Genomic DNA, 27037 nt, shown 5'->3' on the forward strand with positions numbered 1-27037 from the left:
TTTCTATAAAACTCTTAAGGCATTGGAAGTGTTGTGGCAAGTACCACACTAGTGCTCAAATTCTTCTTATTTTACAGGTCACGTATTCTTTGAATTACCAATTCATCATTATTGTCACGTCAAGATCAAATTATTTTCCATAGCATCTAAACTCTCCCTAAACTAAATAAATAAGAAAACAAGATAATACAAGTGGCACAAAGCTCTCACCAAATATGCATCAACTTCACACACTAACTGGATAAGCAGCCCAACAAATCAAGCTCTGATTTTATTTTATTTATTCACTTATTTTATTAAAAAAAAATAGAAAAATAGACCTTGATTGGTTAGTAATTGGGGTCCATCCCTAATCATACTTTCTTGACCACCCAGAGAAATGAAATCATAAAAACTTCTTTATTTTTAATGATCAATTGGTTGATGGATTGGGCCACCTTTTTTCTCTATTAAATTTTAAAAATTAGCATATTTTGTAATGATATAGAATTATAATGATCAAGTTTTGTTTTTCATATGATATAAATATGCTAATCAATTATGTAATTCACAAGATTTACAACTATTACATGGATATATTAATCTCAGTAATAGATATATATATTTGATATTGGTATATATTTACCTAAACTTTATATTTTAAAGATAACAAAGCTTTAATAGTCAATTTGCACCTAATTTATTTTCTATATATATATGTAGAAAATAAATTTACATTGTGATTCTATGTAATTTCTTTCTTTCTTTTTGTTCATTTAACTTATAAAGCCCTGCCTCTTCCAAAACAAGAAATTTTGAATACAATTTTAATTATATTTAGTAATAGAACAAAACAGAAAGGAATTTAAAATAACTTTTGCTTCCTTAAATTATTATGTATTTATATGTTTATATCTTATCTCATAAGTCATCACCCTAATTCATACAAATTTTCCAATATTTGATGCCAATGCCACCTTCATGTTTTTTATCCAAATGAAGTGACAATAAGTGGATGAGTATGTATTCTCAATATTTTAAAAAATAACTATTAAAACTGACTACTCATTAGTGTATATATGTAATATATATTTAGTACCATACTCATGAGTATATATACTAACAATATTATTATCTTTAAATAATAAAGCTACTTTTTTTTTTTTAAGTTCCTACTATAAATATATTTCAGTTAAAGTTATAATGTATTAATCATGGTTTAAATTTTTCATCCAAATCTCGAAATTTTGATCATTTTGATGATTTCAAAATTTGGTTGGATATAATTTTGGCTTTTTTCCAATTTCGATAAAATTTTGAGAATATTCCAATTCCTCCATTTCGACAAAATTTCGAGATTTCGAGAAAATTTTGAGAAATTTTGAGATTTTCAGAAATTTCAACATTTCGAGAAAATTTCGAGTTCTTTTAGTTAATTACATTAGCTCCATTCAAGTTTTCAATTTTATAGTCCTAATTACACACGATTCTATAGTTTCATATGTCAATGTCATTTTCAATAAAGGATTATGTGTTATTTTTTTCAATTTTTACCTTTATTTTTTATCCGAAACTTTCCTACCTAAAGAAATTGAATTTTAAAAAGCCATAAAAAAAATAACATATACTTATTTTTAATCTCGTTCAATTTTTTTTCATTAAAGTTTACATCATTTTACCTTAAAATTGAATTGATGTGGGTTTTTTTTTCTTTAATCATCTAAAATTTTCATAATTTTCATAATTTTCACATTATTTCACCTCAAAATGTTCTTAAACTTTATACTATTTTGTAATTATTTTCCATTCCTTTTTTAAATATATGCTATTGCATCAACATTGACACAGACATTTACAATATATATCTAAATATTGTCTTACTTGATAGAAATTGTGATTAAAAAGTTCAATTATAGTATATTTAAATCACAGTCAAAGTTTCATTAATTAATTATAACAATTTCTATCAATTTCTATAAAAGTTCTCGAAATCTCTATCAAAATTTTCATTAACATCGATATTTTGAACCTTGATCTTAATAAAAAAAAATTATTAAAATATTTTATATCTAAATATTGCTATCTAAATAATCACAGGTCAATTCTCAAATGTAAAATTAAAATCGTACTTCACTCCAGAAGCATGTTCGTGTATTAAGTGTTACAAATGAATTACTACCATAAAAATTATTGGATATAATACAAAATCATCATATAGTTTCTAAACAAAAAAATATCGAACAAACCACCAACTAATTAACCTGGCAAATATCGAACCAACTCTCAACTATATATATTAACTTATTTATGGTCGGTTCTTTCGATTCCAACCATATATTCTTAGCTACATTGATTAGAGTGCCTACAATGCTCGATAAATGCAAAGTTAAACCTCTTTTTAGATGTTTACAAATACTTATAAATAAGGTTAATTTAACAAATGATTTTAACCAATAGTTTACTTAGATTAAGGATGAATAACTCGTAGGTTAAACTTAGGATCTATAATGGTCACTCGAGGATCCTAAGACAATTCACTTCAAACAAAAAAAAAAGATTTGAAAAAAGACAACACCAAAAGGATAGAATAAACACAAGGTTTTTAATGTCATTAATCTGTCATTTAATGAGCATTACAAGCCATTTTAAAGGCCAAAAAGATGTCCAAGGTCCAAGAACTCAAAAGTCATTCAAACACACAATTAAATGCAAATTGTAGAAAATAAGATCTAAGAACTTGAAACTTAATTGCATATTAATTTAGAAGTCAAAATACAAAAAACTAAAAATATGATAATACTCCAAGTCTTAAATAACTCCTCTAGAAGACGGCCAACATGATGTGCACGTTTGACAAAGTTTGACATCACGAATTCAAATACAGTGTATCCTTGACAACATTAATTTTCTTCACAAAATTTGCTTTTTGTCCTCCATGGCATCTTCCAAACTATATGACTTTTCCCGTGACATCTTTACTTCAATCTCTTCTTGACTCATTGATCTAACATTATACATAAACTTGAGCTCGAAACTCTTTGTCTCCTTATAAATTAGTTAGCTTTTGAAGATGTAGTGTGAAAGAGTCTTGAATCTTCTTAGAATAAGAAATGAAATATGAGAGATTTGATTATCTAGTTAGGAGTTTATTTTAGATAACATGGATGCGATGAATCGGAGGGCTGATAAGAGTTGTAGGGTGAGGATCGGAGGGCTAAGATTGAAGGATATAGATAGTTGAAATTAAGAGGGGTGGGACCAAGGGGAGATTGGTTGGCCATTCATCTCCATATATAATAATTAATATCACTTTTTGTGTACTACGTGCATTCTCTCCTTTCAAATTATGCCTCTTAAAGAATTCAATCCAAAAATCAACTCAAAACCCACAATCCCTCCCCTTTTTTCTTTTCTTTTCTTTTCTTTTCTTTTATCTTCTTTTTCTAAATTTAAATTACTTTATATTTTAAAGATTTTTCTTTCCTTCTTAAACCTAGGTATATTCGTATATTATGTATGTTTTATAGCCATATATGTCACTCTTATGACTTCTAATTACCCTATCAATTACTATATATTTATATCTATAAATATGTTTGCATTTTGAGTCATGGGATAGATGATATAAGGATTTCTTTTGTCTTGTTTTTATAAAAGGAATATTAGGGAAAAGTAGGAAAAATAGCATATGGGTCATTTTGTGATTTAACATGGTATATCAAAGTAGGAGAGCGATGGTCAAAGTTAAGCATATAGTTCATCAGTTAATTGACATGTACTATCTCTCTTAAAGTCAAAGCATTCAAATCTAAAGTCTCCATAATCCCTACCTTGTTATACTAAAACGTAGGAAATGCATCGTTCTTTGTTCTTCAAACATTTGTATTTCCATTCTCTTCCAATTAATATTGAAATTTACAAAAATTTTCAAACATGTTATAGAATTGGTATTGGCTATATTTGTTTAAGGTTGTTTGACATTTGTTCTATGCATTGTTTCGCTAGCTATCTCTAGAAATGTCCTACAGTGATGTCTCTCAAAATGCTTATCCTACATATTAGTTTTTCCTTATTTGAAAATTTCGGTGTAATTATTTCTCTCAGGTTTCATCCTTATGTAGGCTCTGCTGATTATGATTGGGATGTGTTTCCTATTTTTTGTTGTGCATATTTAGGAGCAAATTGTTTTCTTGTTGGGGTCGCCACTTTGATTATTGTGATTGACATTTTTTTTTTTTTTTGTGTGGTGACTAACTGACATGATCGTGTGTCAATCTTAGAGATTGTGAAGCAATAGCTTTTAACACATTATTCTAGATCATCTTGAAGCTTGAATTGTTACTTAAGAATGGATTCTCAAACTTAGAGGGGGCCTAAGTTCATCAAGTGGAGTGGTTTTCATTTGAATGTTAAAAGATAGTAGTTGAGAGGGAATCTCACACTTAGAGGGAAGTCTAAGTGATTGCTTACTAATATTCTCGTATTTAGTGGGAGACTAAGTCTCATTTAGAGGTAGTCTCACAGTTAGAAGGAGTCTAAGTAATCATTAATCAAATTGATTTATTCGTGTGTCACTGTATTTTTCATTTATTTACAAATAAGAACAATGTTGTAATCTTGGCTTTATATTAGTAAAAATATATTTTCCAGGCACACTGTCTTCCAGACGTAAGTGGTATATCATCGAATTGGGTTACCAAACCTTGTATTTTGTTTTTAAAAATTTTTTCTCTATGCTTTTTACGGATTTCCTTGTAATAGTTGCAAAATTGTATGATAGAGAACCTTAATTTCAAAACCTATGCATGAGAAGAAGTGTAAAGTATTGATATAATTAAATTTACTAATCACTTATTTCAGGATTTTCTTGTTAATTAATGGATCAACATTTAGAGATTTTGAGAGAAATAATGGAAGGTAGAAAAAAAGAGAGAATTATATATACACACAACTATATATCTCTATTATCAAAGATGGATCCAAAACTAGGGTTTTTATTATTGTTAGTTATTATTTTGGTGAGAACAACAAAATGGGATAGGGAAGATCTGAACATTTGATCTTAAGAGAAGTAGTATATGTTGCTAATTATCGTTGAACTACGCTCGCTTTAGCGGGTAAGTAGGGTTTCTATTTCTATAACCATTATTTGTAAGAGAGAATCATATAAATAATGTACAATTAGTTAACATAACATTTTGAAGGCATAAAATCTCAGTGTGTTAAAAAGGTGGGTAGCTAGGGTTTTGTACAGTATGACAGTATATTCATTCCCATATCCAGGTTGATAAAGACAGCTCAAATAGAAAACATAGGATCTTAATTTATATCTATTTAGATCCCAAATGGATCTACTTTAATTTTCCCACACACACACACATATAGTATAATTTAATGTGACTCAACTTTATAACCACATAAACTTACAATGATACAATTAATTACCAAAGTGATCTGATTAACTTACATGTAATTAATTACCACATTAATACTAATTACCCAAATCAAATTAAAATACAAAACAAGATAAGGTTATTCTCCCTTTTCCTTGCCCTCTTCATCTTATTGTAAACTTCTAGGGAAAACGTAATGTTCATTCTAAACACCATTATAGAATTTCCTTTTTTTTTTTAATTATATATAATATAAGATTTAAATACTACTTTGGTCCCTGTATTTTTTGTTTTTTTTTCATTTTGATCCATATACTTTTAAAATATTTATTCTGGTTCCTATACTTTTGACTTTGTCTCATTTCGGTTCTTGTACTTTCAATTTTGGTTCATTTTAATCTTTGAACTTTCAAAAAATATATGTTTTTATCCCTTAAAAATGAAGTGACCAAAATGGTCATTTTTTTAAATTACAAGGACCAAAATGAATATTTCAAAGTTACATGGATCAAAATGAACCAAAGTATATGGATCGAAATGAATATTTTGAAAGTATAAAGATCAAAATGAACAAAAACAAAAAATACGTGACCAAACTAATATCGAAACCTAATAATAATAATAATTATAAAAGGTAGAAGAAAAAAGAAAGAAAAAAAGATGAAGAAAGAAAGCAAAGTCATATGGCCCATAACATGTCTTCTCAATATAGCCCATGATGTGATTTTTTTTTTTTTTTTTTTTTTTTTTTGATATCTTCCTCTTCCAACCCTCTCTCCCTTTACTCCTATTCCTTTCACCTCTCTTTCTCTCTCTCTTTCTCTACTTTTGATCATAATTATTGTTTTTTTTTTTTCTTATTCTTCCTCTTTTATAATGATCATCAACTGATCATCATCAAACTATATTATTTTATACATCTTCAACCAGAAGAAGAGAAAAAACAAGAACACAAACACAAACAACATGTCAAGCAAGGAATATGGAGAGGGATCGTCGAGCTCACCTCCGACAACAGCGACGACCCCAAGTCGTTACGAGTCGCAAAAACGTCGAGATTGGAACACTTTTGGGCAATACTTGAAGAATCAAAGACCACCAGTAGCACTATCTCAATGCAACTTCAACCATGTGTTGGAGTTTTTAAGGTACTTAGATCAATTTGGGAAGACAAAAGTTCATGTCCAAGGTTGTATGTTTTACGGGCAGCCAGAACCACCTGCCCCTTGTACCTGCCCATTAAAACAAGCTTGGGGCAGCCTTGATGCTTTAATAGGGCGTTTAAGGGCAGCTTATGAAGAAAATGGTGGTTCCCCTGAAAGTAATCCTTTTGCAAGTGCTTCTATAAGGGTTTATTTAAGAGAAGTAAGAGAGTGTCAAGCTAAAGCAAGAGGTATTCCTTATAAAAAGAAGAAGAAGAGCAACAAGGCCAATAATAATACCAATCTTCTTGTTGATGATTCAACTAATAATACTTCTTCTTCTTCCATAATGCACTTTTCAACTCCTTGAAACTTACCCTTCCATCACTTCAATTTTATCCTCATCTTTCTTCCCATCATCACATCAAAATTATGGTAAATTTTCTTACTTCTCTCTTTAATTCTTTGCTTTCTTTCTTTATGGAAATTACAATTCTATTCATATATGAAAATTTAAATTGATGGGTTGATTTAGATGAATTATTCAACTTTAAAAAAAAAATCTAGATTTTGTAAGAGTTTATACTAAATTTAATCAAATTTTACGTTTTTTTTAGTATAATAGGTTAGAGAGATTCGAATTATAGATGTTAACACATATGTATGTCAGATGAATTAGGTTAGATAAAAATAATGCTAGAATTCATTCCTGAATTTTCTATGAACGTATGAAAGTGAGAAATTGTTTTTCTCTATGAAGTTTGTATGATGCACATGCCATAATACTAATATAGATCATTTGATGTTGTTGTTGTGTTTTTTTCTCTTTTTTCCTTGAATGATTTTATATTATAAATGGTGATTAATTTATGATAATCACCATTGCTAGAGCTATTTCCTTTTCTTTTTTTAAAGAAAAAAAAAACAGAGAAAAATCATATAAAAATATGATCAATCGTCCTACTTCTCTTAACCGTACAGATTCTTTACTCTAGCGATTCAGAAAACAAAAATAAATAAATAATAAATAATAAAAAGAAATGTGTTTTCAGTGAATTATTTAGACAACACATTGCAGTTTTTATAAATTTCTCATTTCTGTAGAGTTCTTTTAAGATTCTTTCTATGTAGATAGTGCACTGACTAATGGTCTTGTCAGATATATGTGATTTCACTTTCTTTTTTATCATTTCAAATATATAAAAATAAAAATAATTAAAAAAAAAAAAAAAAGTTCCTTTTTTGATTTATAAAATGAAGTGGGAATAGGAAAATTTTCAAATCAGTGGTATAAAATCGAGTTATGAACTCATTTGGTAGGTTTTGTTTTATAACTGGAAACTTAATTGTTTTAGAAACTAAATGACTATCTAACAGGTTTTTTGTTTTTGAAAATTAAGTTCATAAAACACAACTTCAACTTATGTATTGTTATCTACTTTTTTACAAACGTTTTCAAAATTCAAATATTATCTTGAGAGATATGAAGATTATAAAATAATTATAAGAAAACAAATAAAATAATTATCAAACATAACTAAATAGTTTAGCGTATGGTTAATGACAAACTTCTTTAGGATTAATTACCCTAAAGTTAATTAGAAGGGTTTTGTTTTTACCTGTTTTTTAGCTAAACCCTTCTGTTTTTCTCCCTTTTTCCCTCTCTCCCACCTGATCAATTTTGATTATTTTATTACACCAATTATCAAGTAGAATTCATCATTCTCAATAGAATCTCTCGAGTGTTGCGTTGGGAGAGACCCATTTGCTCATTATAAAAATCACTTTGCTTTTTAATTTAATTTTATTATCTTTTTCAAAACAAAAAAATCAACTTTTACAAGACTCATGATTTCTTGATCATTAATACATTCGTATATTAGTTGAACTATGCTTTGATAGGTGACTTTTTTTCATCACCGACTGTTTTTTTTATATATGTCGCAGAAAATTAATGGTAAAAAGGGATTTTTTTAAAAAAAAAAAAAAAAAGTTAAGGTATGAAGGTCCATTTTGAGCTTTCCTTTTGTAGATTTGGTGGTTGTCTGGAGTTGGATTTATGTGGGGCAGTAAGTTTTTATTCTCCCAGTTCATCAAACATATGGTATATTGATTGGATTCTATGTCTCAAAAGTCATATATAAATGTTTTATTTTTTTTCCTTGTTTTGGGAGTGAGTAAGTTAAAAGCTTTCTACTTTGTGTTTCCCATTTACCTCATTCTTGTATTTAATTTCAAGACAATATGCCTTTCTTTTGTACTACGTTGCCCTAAACTCTCACATGTTCTTGTCGGCCTCATAGGGAAGTCCAAAATTAGTGTTTTTTTTTTGTTTTTTTTTTTTTTTCCTTTTTCCAAATCAAATTTTCTGTCTTTTTAATTATGTATTTTACCCTTGAATTAAGTGATCAAAATTAAAATTTTATTAATTTGTTCTTCCCAAATACTTGTTTTTTAGCTACCCTTTTATATATTATTTGTACAACTTTACTACACGTGCAATTTCCTTTTTATTGCATTAATTAAATGTATTTATGTATGTATGTATTCCATTGGGAAAAAATTTCACAAGACATTCTTGGCTGTCTCTCCTTCTTAGCTTCAATTTCCAAGGATGTCATTTGTCTCTAAGGATATTAATTAAATATATAGATTGGGAATTTTTGAAGTGAATATTATGACATTTCTCTCCCTTTTGTAGCTTCCAACTTTATAACCCTATTTTTTCAAAATATTTTTAGGGAGAGAAGACAAAAACTTCTTTTAAGTAGAATTATTTTGATATTAGTATAGATGACCTATTTTCTATGGCATGATTTGAGAAGTTTGTGGTTTATGATATTTAAAATGAGAAGAAGAATTGAAGTCATAATTAATTGCAATTGGAAGGATTTGGACCATTTAGGGTTCTTGTTATGTATATGTTATATGTTTGTATTGGAAGTGTTTGTATATTGAATTTTTATTGTAAGGTTCTTTTGTGAATTACTCTATTACAAGATTTTGAAATGTTTATAAGTTGTAATCTATTTGAATTGTGTGGTTTGACATAGAGTTTGGATTATTTTCTTAAAAAAAATAATCCTCTTTCTATAGTTATTTCAACTTTATGTTATCTTATAAGAACCACGCTATTGTTTATGCATTTTTTTTTTTTCATTCTTTCTCTCGTACATTTCGTTTGTGTTAATCTAAACTTTCTTCAGTACAACAAATATAAAGTGTAAAGTTTAACGATCGATTATGCCTGATTTAAGCTAGTTTTTGAGACACGTTTCACTTGTTTTGTAACATCTAATTACCAAATAATTTTTTTAAAAAAATTAAGTTTCTAATTCAACACCGATTTACCATTTGTTATTATTTTATCTTTGTTTTTTTGTTATCGTATTTGTTTTCGACTCTTTGAAATGATGATCCAAATTATAATTTTCAATATTTGAATGCAGGATCAAATCTTGGAGCATAAAAGAATCAAAGAGAACAGAATGAAGTCTATTCAAAAGCAGAAATGTATTGAAAAGGCTGAAACTTTGAAGTTGATTTTCCCTTTTTTTTTTTTTTGTCTAGGCAATTTCACATTGGGAAAACTATATATTAAGTTTGTGTATACAACTGCTATTATACAGCCATATGCATGTCCCCTTATTACATTTGTTGCTTCTCTTTCCTTTTTTTTCAACTTGTGTAAGATTTTATTATATATTTCATGAGATCCCGTGTCAACTTATTAAAGTATTGATATATTAAATTTATCGTAACTTAATACTTTAAGCTTTTGAATTCAATGATAATTTAACGTGGTATCTAGGTTAAGTTCCTATGTTCAAACTTTTACGAATTAATATTTGATTTCTACTTGAAATTTTTTAAGAGTGTTTAGTGACTTTTTTGTTTTTTAATTTTCTCCTTTTTTTTCTCATTTTCAATTTTTTTGTTGAGTCAAAAAGCTAATTAAATTCCAATTTATTCAGTAATAATGAATTTTTTCCTTATGTATTGGGTTTTATTTATGTTTTCTAAAGCTCATTATGATGAATGTTTTTTTTTTAATTTCAGATTAAAAAAAGAAAAACAAGATTGTGTTTTTTATAAGTCTACTTCTTTTATGTTCCATCTTTTATATTAAAGAACGAAATAGAAAATGTGTTTGGTAATTTATTTTCTATTTCTTGTTCCCTCAAAACTTAAATTTAATAAATAATAAAATTACATGAAAATTAAAATTTTTGAAATGATTATATTTAATATCTATTCGGCATTTTATAAGTAAAAATGATCAGATAAAGTTTTCATTTATATGGTTAAACTAGCTTAAAAATCACTCATACTTTTAAAGGTTAGAACAAATAAAAAATAAGAAGATTACTAAATGAATCCTAATAATCTCTCCTTTTCACTCTAAGTAACAAGGTTCAAGACAAATTTTACATTGGATTGTATTATCTAATATCAACTAGATAGAAGAAATTAATATCATGTAAGAAAAGTTTGACAAATCTAATATTATTCTTAATTTATCTGAGGACTATTTTTTTAAAAAAAAAAATTAAGTTTATAAACATTTGTTTTTTTTTTTTGTTATTTACTTTTTAATAATTTTTCTAAAAACAGTTTTCGTTGACTAAAAATTCAAGTGTTTCTTAAAAATGTGAGAATCATATTGTTGTTAGACGAAACTTTAATTAGACATATATTATCATAGGGTTCGATTTTAACAAACTCTTTAAACGGGTGTAATACGAAACTTTTCAAGTGGTTATCCAACTTAGTACTACTCTCGTTTAAGCACGCTTAATAGACGAACTAAAAAATAAATTAAACAAAAGGAAAAAAAATCATTTACTCTTTTGGAGCTTCTTGCCTGTTCTTTCTTAGGGTTATAAAGCTCAAATTTATGCATCAATTATATGAAATAATGCTATGATTTTATGTCCCAAAATTAAATCAAATTAAATGGTTTAGGAGTTGCCTAGTGTAAACTAATAACCTATGATCAATGCATGAATGGATAATATTCAGACCAAAAGTGTAAAACTAATTTCAATGGATTCATTACTCTTGTAGTGAGTTTGGGATCATTTTTTAAATATATATGTACATATATATTTAAATGAAGCACTCCTTCTCAAAGAAGTATTGATTAAGTATTTCTACTAATACATCTAAATTATTTCTAAAATTACTCTTGATTATCTAATCCAAACATTTTGAAATCTTTAACTTAAAAAATCACAAACTCATTTTTGTCATAACTTACGGATGTAGAGATTTTTTTTTTTTTTTGATAATTGTGGGGTGGGGATTGAATCTCTAACCACAATGTTATTGTATATATTTGATGTCAGTTGAATTATGTTCATTTTGGTTACAAAGAAAATTTCTTAACAATGTAGAAATACGTAAGATTTTGTTAAGAGTTACCCAAGACAAGGCCTAAAGCCAACAGGATACAGGGATGAGATACGGGAAAACGTGCATCCCAAAAGAGAAATGTCGAAATTTGGGCAGACTAGCGGCATCGATGAATATATATTCCAATCGGGAAATAATTGAGCCGGATTTGGACTAATACCCTGCAACTTCACATGCTAGAAACAATACCACTATTGTCATACGTGACTGTAGATGTGTGTCAGAGGACATGCTTATAAATAACCTTATTCGACCACCCCAAGTGGGGAGATTAAATGATCTCCAAATGAGAGACTCAATCTTACTTCTTTTTGTACTTAGCTGAATTAGTCACTCATTCTGCTAACTTAAGCATCAGAGTGTAGTAACTTTGACGTTACACGGGTGTGAAGATCTCTTATACAAGTTAGCTCAGAATATCTTGAGACCAAATCAAGGAGAAGTGGGTCAGAGGTTAAGGCCATATGATCTAACACCCACAACAAAGTCCAACACAGACAAGATCTAAACAAACACCTTTCTTCACAATTTGATATATCATGATCAAGTGTATATATCCTAGTTTAGATCATGGATCTCACACTATTCATTAAATTAATAATGGCATAATAACAATGAAACAAATTCATATATGACAAAAACTGTTCATGACATAATAATAATCAAACTAATTCATGTATGATGAAAAATGTTCAATGCTCTCATATATAGTATTAGAAAATTTTTGGAAAATTTTTTCCAACCTCAAAATTTTCAGTAATATCACATATTGGGCAACTAATGAAACTTCATATATGACAAGTTTTTAGAAAGCATATTCTCTAGTAAGTATCTACATATAAAACAACCAAATATAGTAAATGCCCATGATTTGGTAGAGTAAATTGGTTTTTTTATCACTATTAATTTTATTATTTGGAAATTAACATTACATCCATTTTCATGGAGCCGATTTAGTTGTCTAATCAAAATATATCACGTAACAATATTTTATAAGTGCAATAATAAGGATACACTCAAAGATTATTATTATTATTATTTATTTTACTAGGAATAATAGTAAAAGGGGATATTATTTTGGCCTTGATAATCCAAAATAAAAATAAAGGAAAAATGAGTGGGTGAATAGATATATAATGAGAGAAAAAGCAAGAGAATTGAGAAGTTGTAGATTCTTAACTTTATTATATGGTGGAAATAGCAACCAGAAAGAAAAGAGGAGCTTCATCTTTGTCCAAATAAAATTTTAAAAATTATTGGTCCTCGTCAACCAAACACTTACACTTCAATGGACTACTCTATAATTGATTGGAAATACAAAACCCACTGACTCCTTTTTTTCTTTTTCTTTTTTTTTTTTAAGGCTATATTAGTGAACCTCAGGTTACTACCAATATGTGATTTTTTTTTTTCTTTTTAAAAAAGGACAAATAAAAGTTAAATACTTATATTTTAAAAAATTCATGGAAGTCATAAATTCAAACTTCAAAATCTCTTAATCAATAGCAGCATATCTCCATTGATTAAGTTAGGTTCTGTTCACGTTATTTAATTAATTTTAAATTAGGACATACGTATGATAGACATATATAATAGTCTATCGATGTCTATCATTAATAGATTATAATTTTTTATTATTACTTGTAAATATTATTTAAATTTTGTCATTTAAAATAATTTTCCTAGAAAATATTCTACATACTTGAGTTGTATTTATTTAGGTCTAGGTTTTGAAAAAATATATAGAGTTGTTTTTAAATATAGAAAATTGAACCCAAATATTTACAAAGAATATCAAAATTTTAGAATTATAGACGTTGATAGACATTGCCTATCAACGTCTATCATTAATAATTTTAAAATTTAACTATATCTTATAAAAAAAATTAAAAATTTCTCAAATATATATTCTCTATATAACCATACAAATTTTGATTTCTTTTATTTAAAATTTAAAAAAAAAATCGAATTGATCTCTTTATAACTATAATATAATATTTTATAAATACAACAAATATACCGTTAGTGTTTAAACCCATCCTTATTTAGGGTGTGTTTGCAATAAATTTTTAAGTATTTAGTTTAAAAAATAAATGATTTTGAAAAAAAGTTAAATGTTTTGAGAACCACTCAAAAATAACTTTTTAAATATATTTTAAATATTTTTTATTAAAAAAAGTTTAAATAAAAATGAATTTTTTTAAAGAAAAAAAACTTAAATAAATCCAAACGAACTCTTATTCATCATATCATTTCAATCTCTTCGAAATAAATAAATAAATAGTGTTGTTGGCAAAGAATTCTGAAAAACATGCATATTTCGATGCAATAAAACTTCAAAATCACATTCAATGATTTTACCTTGTTACAGAAGTGATTTAATATATTTTGAATCACTCCAAGTAAAACAGTCATAATCACTTTTATCATATCACAAAAACATGTCTCATTGATTGATTTCACAATTCCAAACCTAATTTTCATACCATTAAAAATTGATTCAAGCTGTGATTAACAGATTCACTGAGCCCTTTTCTTGACTAGGAGGTGAAACATAGCACAAGAAATAGCGAAAAGGCAGGCAAGTCAACAAACCGAAGATTCTTCTCACTTCTTACACGTAAAGCAAGTGAGATGCTTTTAAGTTTTCGAGTCAGAAACTGAGATGGTCTTTGCTTCTTTATAGCATAGAAAGAAACCATTGGAAGATAAAAACCAACAGGTTCTCTCTTTTTTTTTTCTTTTTTTTTTCTCCCTTTAAATTGTATAACAATGGTTGGAAAAATCAACAAGAGTTTCACAATTGGAGCCGAGAACATCAAAAGTAGCACCTCTACCATGTTTTCTGTACACAGACAAAACAAAGAAAGAAAAAAACAAAACAAACCATATCAAGAAAGTGAGTACTCGCAGTCCAGCAAGCGTGAGAGAATCTCTTCGCAGCTTGGCCGTTCATTTGGTTCTGCCCAACAATCTGCAACCAAAACAGTAAAAATCATAAACAATATAGAAACAAGTGTTTCTAGATTTCAGGATATTCTAATTGCCAGTAAGTTTGAGCAACCTGATATAAGCCTGCCAAGTGGGCCTTCGGGAATCTCGAGGCGGGATCCCTCGGTGCCAACAGCATAAACTACCTGGAAGCCACAAGGGTACCGGTTAATCTCTCCCTCGTTGGAATAAAATGGGATTACCATCGGATACAATACAGGTTAAAGGGATAAAAATGTGTTATCACGTTTCAACATACCCGCTCAGGTGGAACACCCTCCCATGGTCTGTTTAGCGTGCATAGCTCCCACATAATGACCCCCAAGCTGAAAATATCACACTTTTCAGTGAAGGGCTCGTTTCGAAATAGCTCAGGAGCCATCCATTCTGGAGTTCCTGCAGATGGAGACCCTCTTGCTGGAGTATCTGTCAATATTCTTGAAAGTCCAAAATCACATATCTTGACGGTCCAGTGCTTGTTCACTAGGCAATTTGCACTTTTTAGGTCTCTATGAGCTATTTTCATTCGGTGTATGCACATCAAACCCCTTTGACATTCAGCAAAATCTCCGGTTAGTAAAATGTATTGCACCTTTCAGAGGACACCATTTATTAGGCCCCTTCAAGTAAACGACTAAATGCACCATGTTCAAAATCTTCTGGAAAAGTAATCAACAACGTGAATTGAACATTTTATCAGAATCTCATCTTTCTCCTTTGCCCTTTAACTACTTAATCACACAATCCAGAACCGGTCAGAAGCAAATGACTATCAGAATATTTCAAAGTTAGTTTTCTTTTTCTTTTTTCTTCTTTCTTTTTTTTTTTTTTTTTTTTTTTTTTGGCTATCCATCCTAATAATAGTGAACGATCAAAGAATTAAAGTTGATCTCATAAATCCACATATCTAGGCATAAGATTCTATGCCATTAACATAGTGTGGCAAACTAGCTTCTTTCCTATCTTATGGGGAGTTTAGCTCAAGAGAAACAATAGGACTTTTAGAGGAGTGGAGAGGTCGGGTGATGAGTTTTAGGAGGTGGTGAGGTTCAATGCCCCCTTGTGGGCTTCAAGCACTATGTTCTTTTTTTTTGTAACGATGACCTAAGTTTGATTTTGTAAGAAGAATGAAGTTCCTTTTGGTAGTTTGTTTGGATCTTCATTTTTTGTTGGGCTAGTTTTTTTTATGTGCCTTTTATATTCTTTCATTTATCTCAATCAAAGCTCAATTTCTTACAAAAACAAAACAAAACAAAAAAACAAAAACAAAACATTGCGGCCCCTTTACGTAACTATTTCGTTTTTTGTTTTTGGTTTTTGAAAATTAGACAAAATTATGTCTATTTCCTTTCATTTTCTTATCATGATTTGTATCAATCTTAAGTAGAAAAGTTACATACTTAGCCAGATTCCAAAAACAAAAACTACCTTTTTTTAGTTTTCAAATTTTGACTTAGTTTTTTAAAACATGGGTAAAAAGTAGATATCAAAGCAAGAGATTTACTGGTAGAACAGGTATTTATATAGGCTTAAATTTCAAAAACAAAAAATGAAATAGTTACCCAACAAAACCTGCATTATTACCCCAATTTCCTAGGTTGGTTTAGTTCTATTATCCCTTCTAACCCCTTAAGCTTTCGAATTACGAGACAAGTAAGGTAACCATGCCTACTTCGAAGACAATTGCAAATCTACGCCTAAATCCCACAACACTTCGAACCAGTGCACAAAATCAGGAAATAAATACCCTTCATTCAATAGGATCGACAAGGAGAGTAAATTATGTTTCATGACTGAGCAAAACATACCTGCATATGTCACGCAACATCTTCAGTCTCCTCCGCCAGCTAAGTTTTTTTTTCTGACCACTCAAATGGATTAAGGAATACAAGGAACCCATTTCCATGTATTCGGTGATCATTGATAAGCGTGGTGGCTTTGTGCATGCCCCCAGAAATAGTATAACTGCAGTAAATATAAGCCCCATTAGTCTCGTCAGACAGATTTTTAGAACTATAGCACAAAAACCAAAAAGAAATCAGTCAGGGATTAAAAAAAAATTGCATTGAATAAGGTATGCCGTACAGATCAGTACATGCAATCTTATATGAAGAAAATGCTACAAATTCAACTTGAAGGATAGGAAAGTACCATTAGGATGTCGAAGACGACTAGCAAGGAAAGAACCCATGCACAAACACAGAGAATGAAGTAAGACAAATAGAAGTCAATGGGAATAAATTATTTATATTTTTTAAAAGAAAAAGGGAGGAAAAAATGTGCGTCAAGAAAAGATACCTAAGAATTGATATCTCGTTACAGAAGTCTTCAACGTTTTCAGGAGTTAGATCTTGCTCTAGGAAAACTTTGATTGCCACATCTGTTCCATTCCAAATGCCACGGAAAACTTCTCCAAAAAACCCTGAATATTGACACAGCAAAGGTCAAAGAAAATCCGTTGGCAAGAAATTTTCAAAGAATCTTACTGGAACATTAGATTCAGGTCAGGCAATAGTAAATGGCATTCTCACAAAAATGGAATTTTAGCCAACGACATTCTCTAAAATAATCACATGCTCACCAATTCCAATACGAATTCCAACTGTCAGTTCTGAGTAATCGATGTTCCACTCTGGGTAAGGTAATAGTGGTTTGTCATTCAAGGAGAAAGATTCAAGAACTTTAGTCCATTTTGAGCCTAATTCATCATTTGCATACGCTGAATGCTCAATTCTATCAGAGGTTTGACCCCTATACACATGTGGCGATGATGGTAATGATATTGCTCTTTGAGAACCCACTTGATCCTGAAAAAAAAAAAGAAAAAAACCATTCACTATAAATTCCCTATGTTTTAAACGTGGTTCCAGAAACAGTGTCAAAACCAACGACGGGATGAAAATTTTATAACAAGAATCACCCTCTGATATTCAACCCCCCGGCAATGCATAAATCTTATCCTCTCTTACATGATTCATTGTCATTGTATATTCTAAATCACTCAACCTTCCTTTAGTGGTTTACAAGTATGTCAGGAGAAAATCCCAAACCCAGAAGGAGATTACAACCCTACTACCGGTAACAGGATTTTTATGCAGCGATCATTCTGCCGTCAGTCTTTTTCATTCTGAGCATGCAAGCCCATGATTATTCCCCCTCCCTTAAGCGTATGCAGGCAGAATTGATAGGAGGCTCATTGTAATACAAGCTAAATAAATCACATAGCAATTGTCATCCATACCTAAAAATTTCCTTCACATTTTTGTGCTCATCGGATTCAAAACTAAGAACTAATTTTAGGCCTTGAACAAATTGTTTTTAATCAACATTTAATAGCTGAACTATGTAAGACATCCTGGTTTAGTTTACGCCAATTCTGAACTCATTATGCACAGTTTTTTTTAAACTTGACGAAGAAAACAATAATAACAGAGGCATGGTCTCAGAGTGCACTCAGATTTTTTTAACCACCCACCAGACTACCCCACCCCCCAAAAGTTCAGAATTTCTTCCCCTCCAAATAAGAACAGATGCAGAACAAAGATGAAATTTCAACGTGATGCAAGAAAGCAATATGATGATGAACAAAAAGTCAGTCCTCCATTACCAGGACAAATGAAACCTACATTTCTCCGAACATCTGAACTACTATTTCTTTCATTTGAAGGGTGGGAGAACGACCTGTCATCTTCTTGTCCTCTCAAAAGACGATTTTGCTTCAGTGTTTCATTCATTGCTCGTACAGCCCTGACATTGTCAAAGCAAGCACACAAGTGAAATATAATTATATGATTCTGATTAACTGTGCCGTTTAATGATAAAATGACAATCATAGAACATCACACGAGTATTACACTGAGAACATGGGTAAAACTAAACAAATATATCCACCCAATAATATATCGAGCATTTTTTTTAATAAAAAACACAACTTTCATGGAGAAAAAAATGAAAGAATACAAGGGTATATAAAAAACCAAAACCACAAAATAAAAAAATAAAAAGATAAAAAAACCCCTCAAAAGACCAGGGTCAACTAATAAAATGTTGTCTATAGAATAATTACAAAATGTCTTCAAAATCGAAGCCCAAAGAGGCATAAAACTTCACCAAGGACCAAACAACACTAGCGTCCCTCTCCAATCCTCAAAACACTTTGTTATTTCTCTCTCCCCATAACACCCACAAAATAGCGCACACCCCGCTTCCCAAAGAAAGCAACCTTATTCCCTAAAAGACAGATGGAGGAGGAACTTCTCAATCAAACCACTGACACTCCTTTGAGGAGCCAACATGAAACCAAACTCCTGGAAATAGTAGTTCCATATCGATCTCACAAATTCACAAACCCAAAGCAAATGATCCAGATCTCCCTCCGCCTTCTGATAAAGAATGCAGCAAAAGAAGCCAACTAACGAAGGTAATTTCCTCGAAAGCCGATTTGACGAGTTCACACGACTCAGAAAAACTTGCCAAGAAAAGAACTTAACTTTCTTTGAAACCTTAATCCTCCACAGAGTATCAAAGATAGAATTACTAATGAGAGAAGGATCCAAGAAATACCGAAAGAAAGACTTACAATAGAAGTCCTCAAGCGGGTCGAGACTCCAAATGTGAACATCCCTCCTCTCAAGCCTAAAGTCAAACTCTCCAATCAAAAATAGGAGAGGTACAACCACAGTCGTTTCCCTATCAGTCAGAAACCGACAAAAGCCAAACGAAAAAGAAACAAAGGTCCTCGACCAAACAACGAGTCTAGAATAAAATGATGCTTAAGAGAAGACAAATGATAAAAACGAGGAAACGCAAATCCGAGGAGTCTGTCCCCTACCCACTTATCCTCCCAAAAGTATGCCTCACCTTTTCCCACAACACAACGAACAAGATAGGAGAACAAAGGGAGCCTGAAAGAAATGGGATTCCAAAAGGTGCCTTTAACCCGACTCGAAAGCCATTCAAAAGGATGAGGGTCATGTTTGCTCACAATAACTCTATACCATAGAGAATTCAGTCTCACAATGGAGACGCCAAAGCCATTTGGCAAAAAGAATTTGTTATGAAGCCTAATATTACCAATTTCAAGACCCCCACTACTTATCGACTTTCCCAATTCACCAAATGCGATCCTTTTCCTTCATCAATCCCTTCCCACGAGAAATCAGGCATAAGCTTTTAAATGCCTTTGCAAACCAAACAAGGGGCTCCAAAAAGAGAGATAATGAATGGGAATGACGGTCCGATTTAATCAGCAGTAAGTCTACCATCTTTGGAGAAGAAACTCTTCCTCCAAGAAGCTAATCTCTTCCTAACCTTTAGATAGGAAGAGGGGAAGGATCCGATATCACAACCAACCAAATCTGTCCAGTGACTAAGTTTAATCTGATCACAATAGATTCCCAAAATCTGACATTTAGATCTGTTAATTTAAGCCCAGACATCATCTCAAAGAAACCCAGCACGTGGTTAAGAGTTCTGAATGAGTCCTCCTTCCCTGAACAAAAAAAAATGGTGTCATATGCAAACTGAAGGTGGGAAAAACTCACCTCCCCACTACCAACCACAAAGGGATCAATGATTTTGCCTTCAACCCTCTTAGTGACAAGTTTACTTAACACATCCACCACAACGAGGAACAAAAAGGGGGACAAGGCCCCTCGAAGCTTGAATCCTTCCCTTCGGGCTCCCAATGATGAGAATGGAATAACTGACATTTTGAACACAGCTCCACAACCACAGCCTCTAAAACCTTTCTTTTCCAAAACTTTGTCCAGAGTTCCAAATCAAAATGAACAACCCAATAATATATCGAGCATATAGCACGACAATATCCACTTAAGCAGATAAATTAGTTCAGTAAAGTTGAGTGGAATACTAATAAGTACAGACTTGATAAAATCATAGTTCAACCATCTAAGTTTAATGATGTATGTTTATGCAACAAATCTAATTTTAATGGTGTATGCAACAATTCTTGATTTTAAAATAAATAAATGACCCTATGAGGTTCCATCTTAAAACCAATGGGCAATAAGAGAATTAGCCAATGTATCTTTTCAAGATTGTGAGTCTCCCCATCTCTCCAATGTAGAATCCTCAAAATGCCCCCTCAAAATTCACCATTCTTGGGCTAGATCCTCTTTTTCTGGTTGGACCAGATACCTGTTTGGACACCATGGCTCTCGATACTATATTAGTTAAGCAATGAAGTTGCATCTCAAAACCAATTAGCAATAGAGGAGTAGCTCATGTATCTTTTAAAGAATGTGAGATCTCCTAATCTTTCGGAGGTGGGATCCTCAACAACAACAAAAAATAAAAAAAATAAAAAACAAAACAAAAAACAAAACCAAAAAAAAGAAATGTTTTGTCCAACCTCAATGTACATATGAAGGCAGAATTGAAAAGTTTGACTTACCATTTAAAGAGAAACGAAGAAATTAATGATAAAAACAAAAGCAAAAATTAACCTCACGATATCATCACCAATCTCAGGAGTAATGCTGATGCTCCTTCTTCTTAATCGACGTGCTTCTGAAGTTGAAGTTGAAGTTGAAGCGCCATCTGATCTGTAGGTAAATCAAAAAGGAAGAAATATTAGTATCATGAATAAATAACACAATAACAGGAATAATAGGGGGGTCTCTACACATAAACAGAAACCAGCTAAAAAAAATAAATGAAGTATGTATGAGCTACCAATGTGGTAACCCTTGAGCAATGCACATTTTTCACACTTCAATATTAATAACTATTGTCACCAAAATTACATTCACAAAGTTCTGGTTCTAGTCCATGTCCAAGGTGAAAAACAATCTCAACGCATAGTTATGGACTGATTGTTGTAGATATTGAACTTTACAAAATACCTACACATTTTGTAACTATTTCTCCTTTAATAATAAAATGCCACAGGATGCTAGAAATTCATATGGATTGGTGTTTTCTTATCTCTATCAAGCCATATTTCTTAAGAAAAAAATGTCATAGAAATAAACCACAGCATTTCTATTCTATTTTTGTAGACTCATGCCTGATTCCACATTATCAGCAAGGAGTTGTGAACATGTCTTTTTTGCAAACCAAAACTAGGTACATGCATTTGCATTCATAACTAACAGCAACATGATAGTATAAAGTTCAGATAAGAGATAACCCACTAATAATGAAGATAAGATTAAACCTTGAAGTAGAGACATCATCAGAAAAATCTCTGAAGGCTTTCCTATCCCCACTAAGCATAGACCGGCCACGCGCCCGAAATGAAGGATGCTCTGGACTGCAGTACAAAGGCAATTGAGAACATAACCGATTATTATAGAAGACTATATTTCCCCAAAAATACAAGTTCATTTCCATGAGAAGGCATAAAAGAATACAGTCAGAAACCAAAAACTTTAGAGATTGACAATCTTTTTTAATATATATATATAGGAAATAGAGACCATCCATCATTCATTGATACGATGAAACGGAATACAAAAAGAATCCTATCAGAAAATAATTACAAAAAAGTACCTATATCGGATAACGAGGGTTGATAGACTATCATTACAACAAGGGAAGACAATTTGCTCCAAGTGCCAAAAGAGAAATCGAATTACAGAAACTCACTGCTCCAGAGCTAATTTCAATATCTTAATCGGCAGAAAATAGAAACGGGAAAAAATAAAATAATAAATAAATCCTCCTTGTTTTGAATCAAGACCCTCTCAGGGGCTCCCCTTCCCAAAGTACTTGAGTAGAAACCTGGAAACTTCATTAGACTCAAACTTCATGGTCTTATTTGCCTTGAGCTATATCGATTGACTCTTCCACAAAACCTAAATTTACTAGCTTATGACCATCATTCCAGTTGAACTAACATCTATTGTTAAATTATCCAGAATGGGCCATCATGAACAACATACATAAAAATTTACATTATCGATCATTGTTAACTTCTTGGTGGGGTTGCCAAAAATATATAGATGATTAATAGAATTTTATTTGAATGGAGAATATAAATTTCTAACACCATAAAAAGATGGCCATATTATCCAAGAACAAGAATTCAAGAAAGACCTTGAACTAGCAGTCCGCTGTTCAGCAATATCCTTTCTCCGACTACGTCGCCAAAATGCATTTGCAATGTTAGGTTCACTATGTGATAAACTGAGAGATTTGAAAATAAGATACAATAACAGAAATCTCAGTGCATTTCTTGCATCTTTGCATCAGAAAGTTTTTTGAGAAAAAAGAGAGACAATTCAGTATAAGTAGTCAAGAAATAAATGGTTTCGTTAACTAAATTCACTTGAGACTGCTTATTGGAACAATTTATTACCTCAGTTTCCTGTCAAGTGTTGTACTTGATCGCAACATCATGTTGCGCAATGAATGACCATATGCATTTGAAGCTGCTTCAAATTTTCTATGGAATTGAAGGCTCTCATCTTTCTCGGCACTGTCGCAAAAAGGGATCTAGCTCAAGAAGGGACCAACAGAACACATACATAAACCTAAAACTTTAAATTTCAAATAAGATTGGAAATGTTGAGGAACCAGAGGTTTAACTTTTATGCAACATCCCACCTGTCAGGATCAACTCTTTCTGAGAAACCATAAAGAGGACTATTAGGTTCTAGTGGTGAATCACAGGAATCGTTTTCTGCAGAATCACTTTCACCAGCAGCAGAAATATGGGTCATAAAAATTGCCTTAGTCGACCGAGGTAACAACTGGCCAGGAAATCGCATCAGATCGACAACTAATTCCACAGAATTCAACACAACTGTCACAGACATATGCTTGTATGAATCCACGCACCCAATAGCCCCCTCATTTGGCAAGCCCTAAACAAAATAAAAAAGTGAATGAGGAATCGTCAGGATGGCGTTTGACAAAGCAGATAACTCTATTCTGTCGTCAACTGTGAAATGAAAAAATCAGATGATAATTCACAAATGGATAAAGGGCAATTTACAGAAGGAACGACCTACTGCAATAAATAAAACCAAGTTTAGAGCTTACCACCATGAGACGGCTTTCAAGCCCTACCGTGTCCGCCAGAGCCTTAAATAAGATAGCTCTTGGACGGCAAGAACCAAATTTTATTTGTCCAAGTAATTGAATGCCTCTATCCTCGAACAAGTGGGAGTTTTCTTCTAGAGCAGCTTTTGCTGGACTATCTAAAATTGGTCGTTTATAAAAATCAGAAACCTGAGAAGGTGGAGTAAGAAAGAGGAATAGTTACCCTGTGAGCAATAGAAAAATAAATATGAACACAAAAAATCAGAAACCTGAGAAAAACAGATTAAGAAACAGGGATAATTGCCTGTCAGTAGTGTAGAGGAAAAGTTAAAGACTCCTTCGAAAGATATAAGAAATGCCTAAAGAAAAGCTTGACGACGTTAACTTTTGGAAGGAATTAAGTTTTCCTTTCCAAAGAAACAAAATGCTAGATAAAGGGTCCTGCAGCCTTTATAGAATCCATCTTTATCTCATAAGACCCTCTATACAATCTATCTTAATTTTCATTACAGACAGTTTGTTAGACGAACAAGGAAACTGTAACAGAAAGAGTATACTACAGCTAAAAAGTTACAATTGGCAAGGTAGCAATTCCAAAAACCTACATCAGTTAACCCAAAGAAGGTTAAGTAACAATTGGTCTCTAACTGGGTAAAATACTAGGCACAAAGATTGAATAAATCTACAAAATCAACTTCAGGTTGGAGGCACATGAATATCAATAAACAATATTTCTTTTCTCCATGCCGATTAGTTGGCCTAAAAAGTTCAGAGGATTGAAGCATCAAACATTTTTCCACAAGTTGTCATATTATTTTGAGGGGGAAAGAGAACAAAAAACAGAGGTTCAGAACTTGATACAAAAATAGTAAGGGATCTAGTTCAGATCTTTCCTTTCATTTGCATCTTCAGATAGCCTCATTGTATATGATATTAACATCTGAAATATCATTCTTAATATTTGAATGGAAATTCAGTGAAATTCAATGGAGAAACGGTTAAAGATTTTAAATAAGGGGTATTAGCAAGACATGTGACTGCTAAAACGCTCCTCACCAGTCCAGCAATCTTCTTGATAATTGCAGCTGGATTTGAACTCAATCCTTTAACCAGTGTCAGGATCAGTTGCTTCAGCATAGAAAGCTTTTTATCTTTCTCCGTCTCCACAAGAATAACATCGTTTCTATAACCTTCAGCCTCCAAAGCACGAAGCTCATCCAGCGACGGAATACTGTGGAACCGCTCTTTTAGCCTTTTATCCTGTGCACATAAATTATAGATTTGGTTTAGCCTCTAGTTTGTAGAAACAAGTTATAAGACAAAAATTATGAGCATAAATAAGGCCAGTTGCCAGACACAGCAGTAAAATTATCAGTGAAAATGTACTACATTTAATTAAAGAATATATAAAAAAGGAACACCAACAAATCACACATAGCTTCTCCAAGGAAAGAGAAACTAAATAGTGGAAAGTAATTTTTATGGACTAAAAGGGTTAAGTGGGAAAAACGCCATACCGGAATAACAGAATAGAAACCATCTGGAATTGGTTCACAAAGCATTCCAGTGCGCCAGAGAATTTGAGAAGCCCTATGAGGCGACAACAACACATCTTGGTCAGAATTGATGATTTCTTCCTTTTCACTCACAATATCTTCCCGAGGGCCCAAAGAAACAGATCCAAATTTCTCCTCGAAATCAGAAGACCACCAGGAAGCATTGGAAGGCCCTTGCTCTGATGGTGCAACATCATCTCGCTGATCCTCCATTCCTTTAGATGTTCAGAATATAAAACCATTTCACCAAGTAGTTCCTACACCCATATAAGGTCTAATCGAACTTACATACTCCTCAGTCAACAAAAAACCACTGATAAAACCCTTAAGGTTCCCCCCAATATCTTCAAGCTGGATGGCATAATACCCGAGAAACAGGAACGTCAAAATGATTGGGCATAAGCGCTAATAAGAACAAAAAAGAAAGGACATTAACAAAGGCATGCTTTCACAAGGAAACAAAGCAGAAATCAGAGACCCCAGTAAACAAAACAAAAGACCCACAAATACTATAAGAGTTAAATCATCATCATCATAACCAAGATCAAAATACCGTATCTCCTCTAGTCTATATAAACAGCGATTATCCTCAAAATCTAGAAATACCCATTTGATAAATAGCCCAAAAAAAGCATTACAAGATAATTAAACACCTCGAGAACAATAACCCACTAAAAATCAAACGCCCTAACCTAAAGATACAATGTATAAAAATTAATTATAATAAAACCGACAGCTTGTTTGTAAAGAAAACTGAAGAAGGAAAGAGAAAACGGTGAATGAAAAAGAGTATGGAAAGTGAGTGAGAAGGGGATGTAGAAAAGCGAAGAATGGGGTACATTATTTAGGGAGAAAAAGAGAAATGGAAGTACCTGGAGCGGATCGGAGCATTTGAATGAATGAATGAATGAATTGAACGTTGAAGAAGAAGAAGAAGAAGAAGAAGAAGAAGAAGATGATGATGATGATGATGGGGGAGAGGAAAGGAGAGGAAAGGATAGAGTGAGAGGAAAGAAAGGATTTGATTTGATATAATTGATGGACGAAGAAAGCGATGGAGTCTGTTTGAGAGAGAGAAGTTTTACAGAGAAATGGGAGATGGCGAATCACGTGCAATGGAAATTGAAAAATGGAAGAAGAAGAAGAAGGAAGGAGAGAAAGGGTTTGGGTTGTGAGTTTCTCCGGGACGCCTCTCTCCGACAGCCAGCTGGCGAACGGGGTGGCTTACCAACATCCACACCTTCCTCCGCGTGAACCCTTTTAATTCCCCCTCTCCTCTCACTTTTTTTTTTTCTAATGTTAATTTACACTCGTTCAAATTTTGGATTTGGTTGAAAAAATGTCGCGTAAAAATTTTAATTTATAGAAAAGCTATTTTAAATGATAAAAATTTTTAAAATATTTATCATTAATAGTATAATATTATAGTCTATCTATGATAAACTATGATAAATCGCGATAAACTACTATCTATATCTATTAATAGTCTATATCGCAGTCAATCACAAATAGACGGTGATACTTTGCTATTGATTGTAAATGTTTTTTTTTT

At 31.6% G+C, this 27037-nt stretch overlaps 2 protein-coding genes across 7 annotated transcripts; one reads left to right on the forward strand and one right to left on the reverse strand.

The window, feature by feature from the left end:
• Positions 1–6102: 6102 nt before the first annotated feature.
• On the forward strand, positions 6103–10249 carry LOC120087925 (protein LIGHT-DEPENDENT SHORT HYPOCOTYLS 10-like). The gene is made up of 2 exons (XM_039044937.2): positions 6103–6949; positions 9964–10249. The coding sequence occupies exon 1, from the start codon at positions 6339–6341 to the stop codon at positions 6882–6884; it is 546 nt and encodes a 181-aa protein (XP_038900865.1). The 5' UTR covers positions 6103–6338; the 3' UTR covers positions 6885–6949; positions 9964–10249.
• A 4381-nt stretch (positions 10250–14630) lies between these two features.
• LOC120087943 (serine/threonine-protein kinase EDR1-like) lies at positions 14631–26817 on the reverse strand. 6 transcript variants are annotated; one of them, XM_039044962.2, is made up of 17 exons: positions 26358–26817; positions 25447–25890; positions 24986–25189; positions 23930–24118; positions 23492–23751; positions 23244–23363; positions 22982–23071; positions 22101–22196; positions 21388–21486; positions 18547–18667; positions 17502–17727; positions 17219–17342; positions 17072–17091; positions 16729–16885; positions 15180–15468; positions 14994–15066; positions 14631–14903 (listed from the first exon to the last, which is right to left on the reverse strand). In XM_039044962.2, the coding sequence occupies exons 2-17, from the start codon at positions 25696–25698 to the stop codon at positions 14821–14823; spliced, it is 2403 nt and encodes an 800-aa protein (XP_038900890.1). In that variant the 5' UTR covers positions 25699–25890; positions 26358–26817; the 3' UTR covers positions 14631–14820. The 6 variants fall into 6 exon arrangements, with proteins under 6 accessions (XP_038900890.1, XP_038900892.1, XP_038900891.1 ...); XM_039044964.2 differs by having other exon boundaries at positions 22982–23023; positions 26358–26765; XM_039044963.2 differs by having other exon boundaries at positions 25447–25836; positions 26358–26717.
• Positions 26818–27037: the final 220 nt, after the last annotated feature.

Source organism: Benincasa hispida, chromosome 10 (genome assembly GCF_027475165.1).
Source record: "Benincasa hispida cultivar pf3 chromosome 10, pf3_genome.v1.1, whole genome shotgun sequence".
Lineage (NCBI taxonomy): Eukaryota > Viridiplantae > Streptophyta > Magnoliopsida > Cucurbitales > Cucurbitaceae > Benincasa > Benincasa hispida.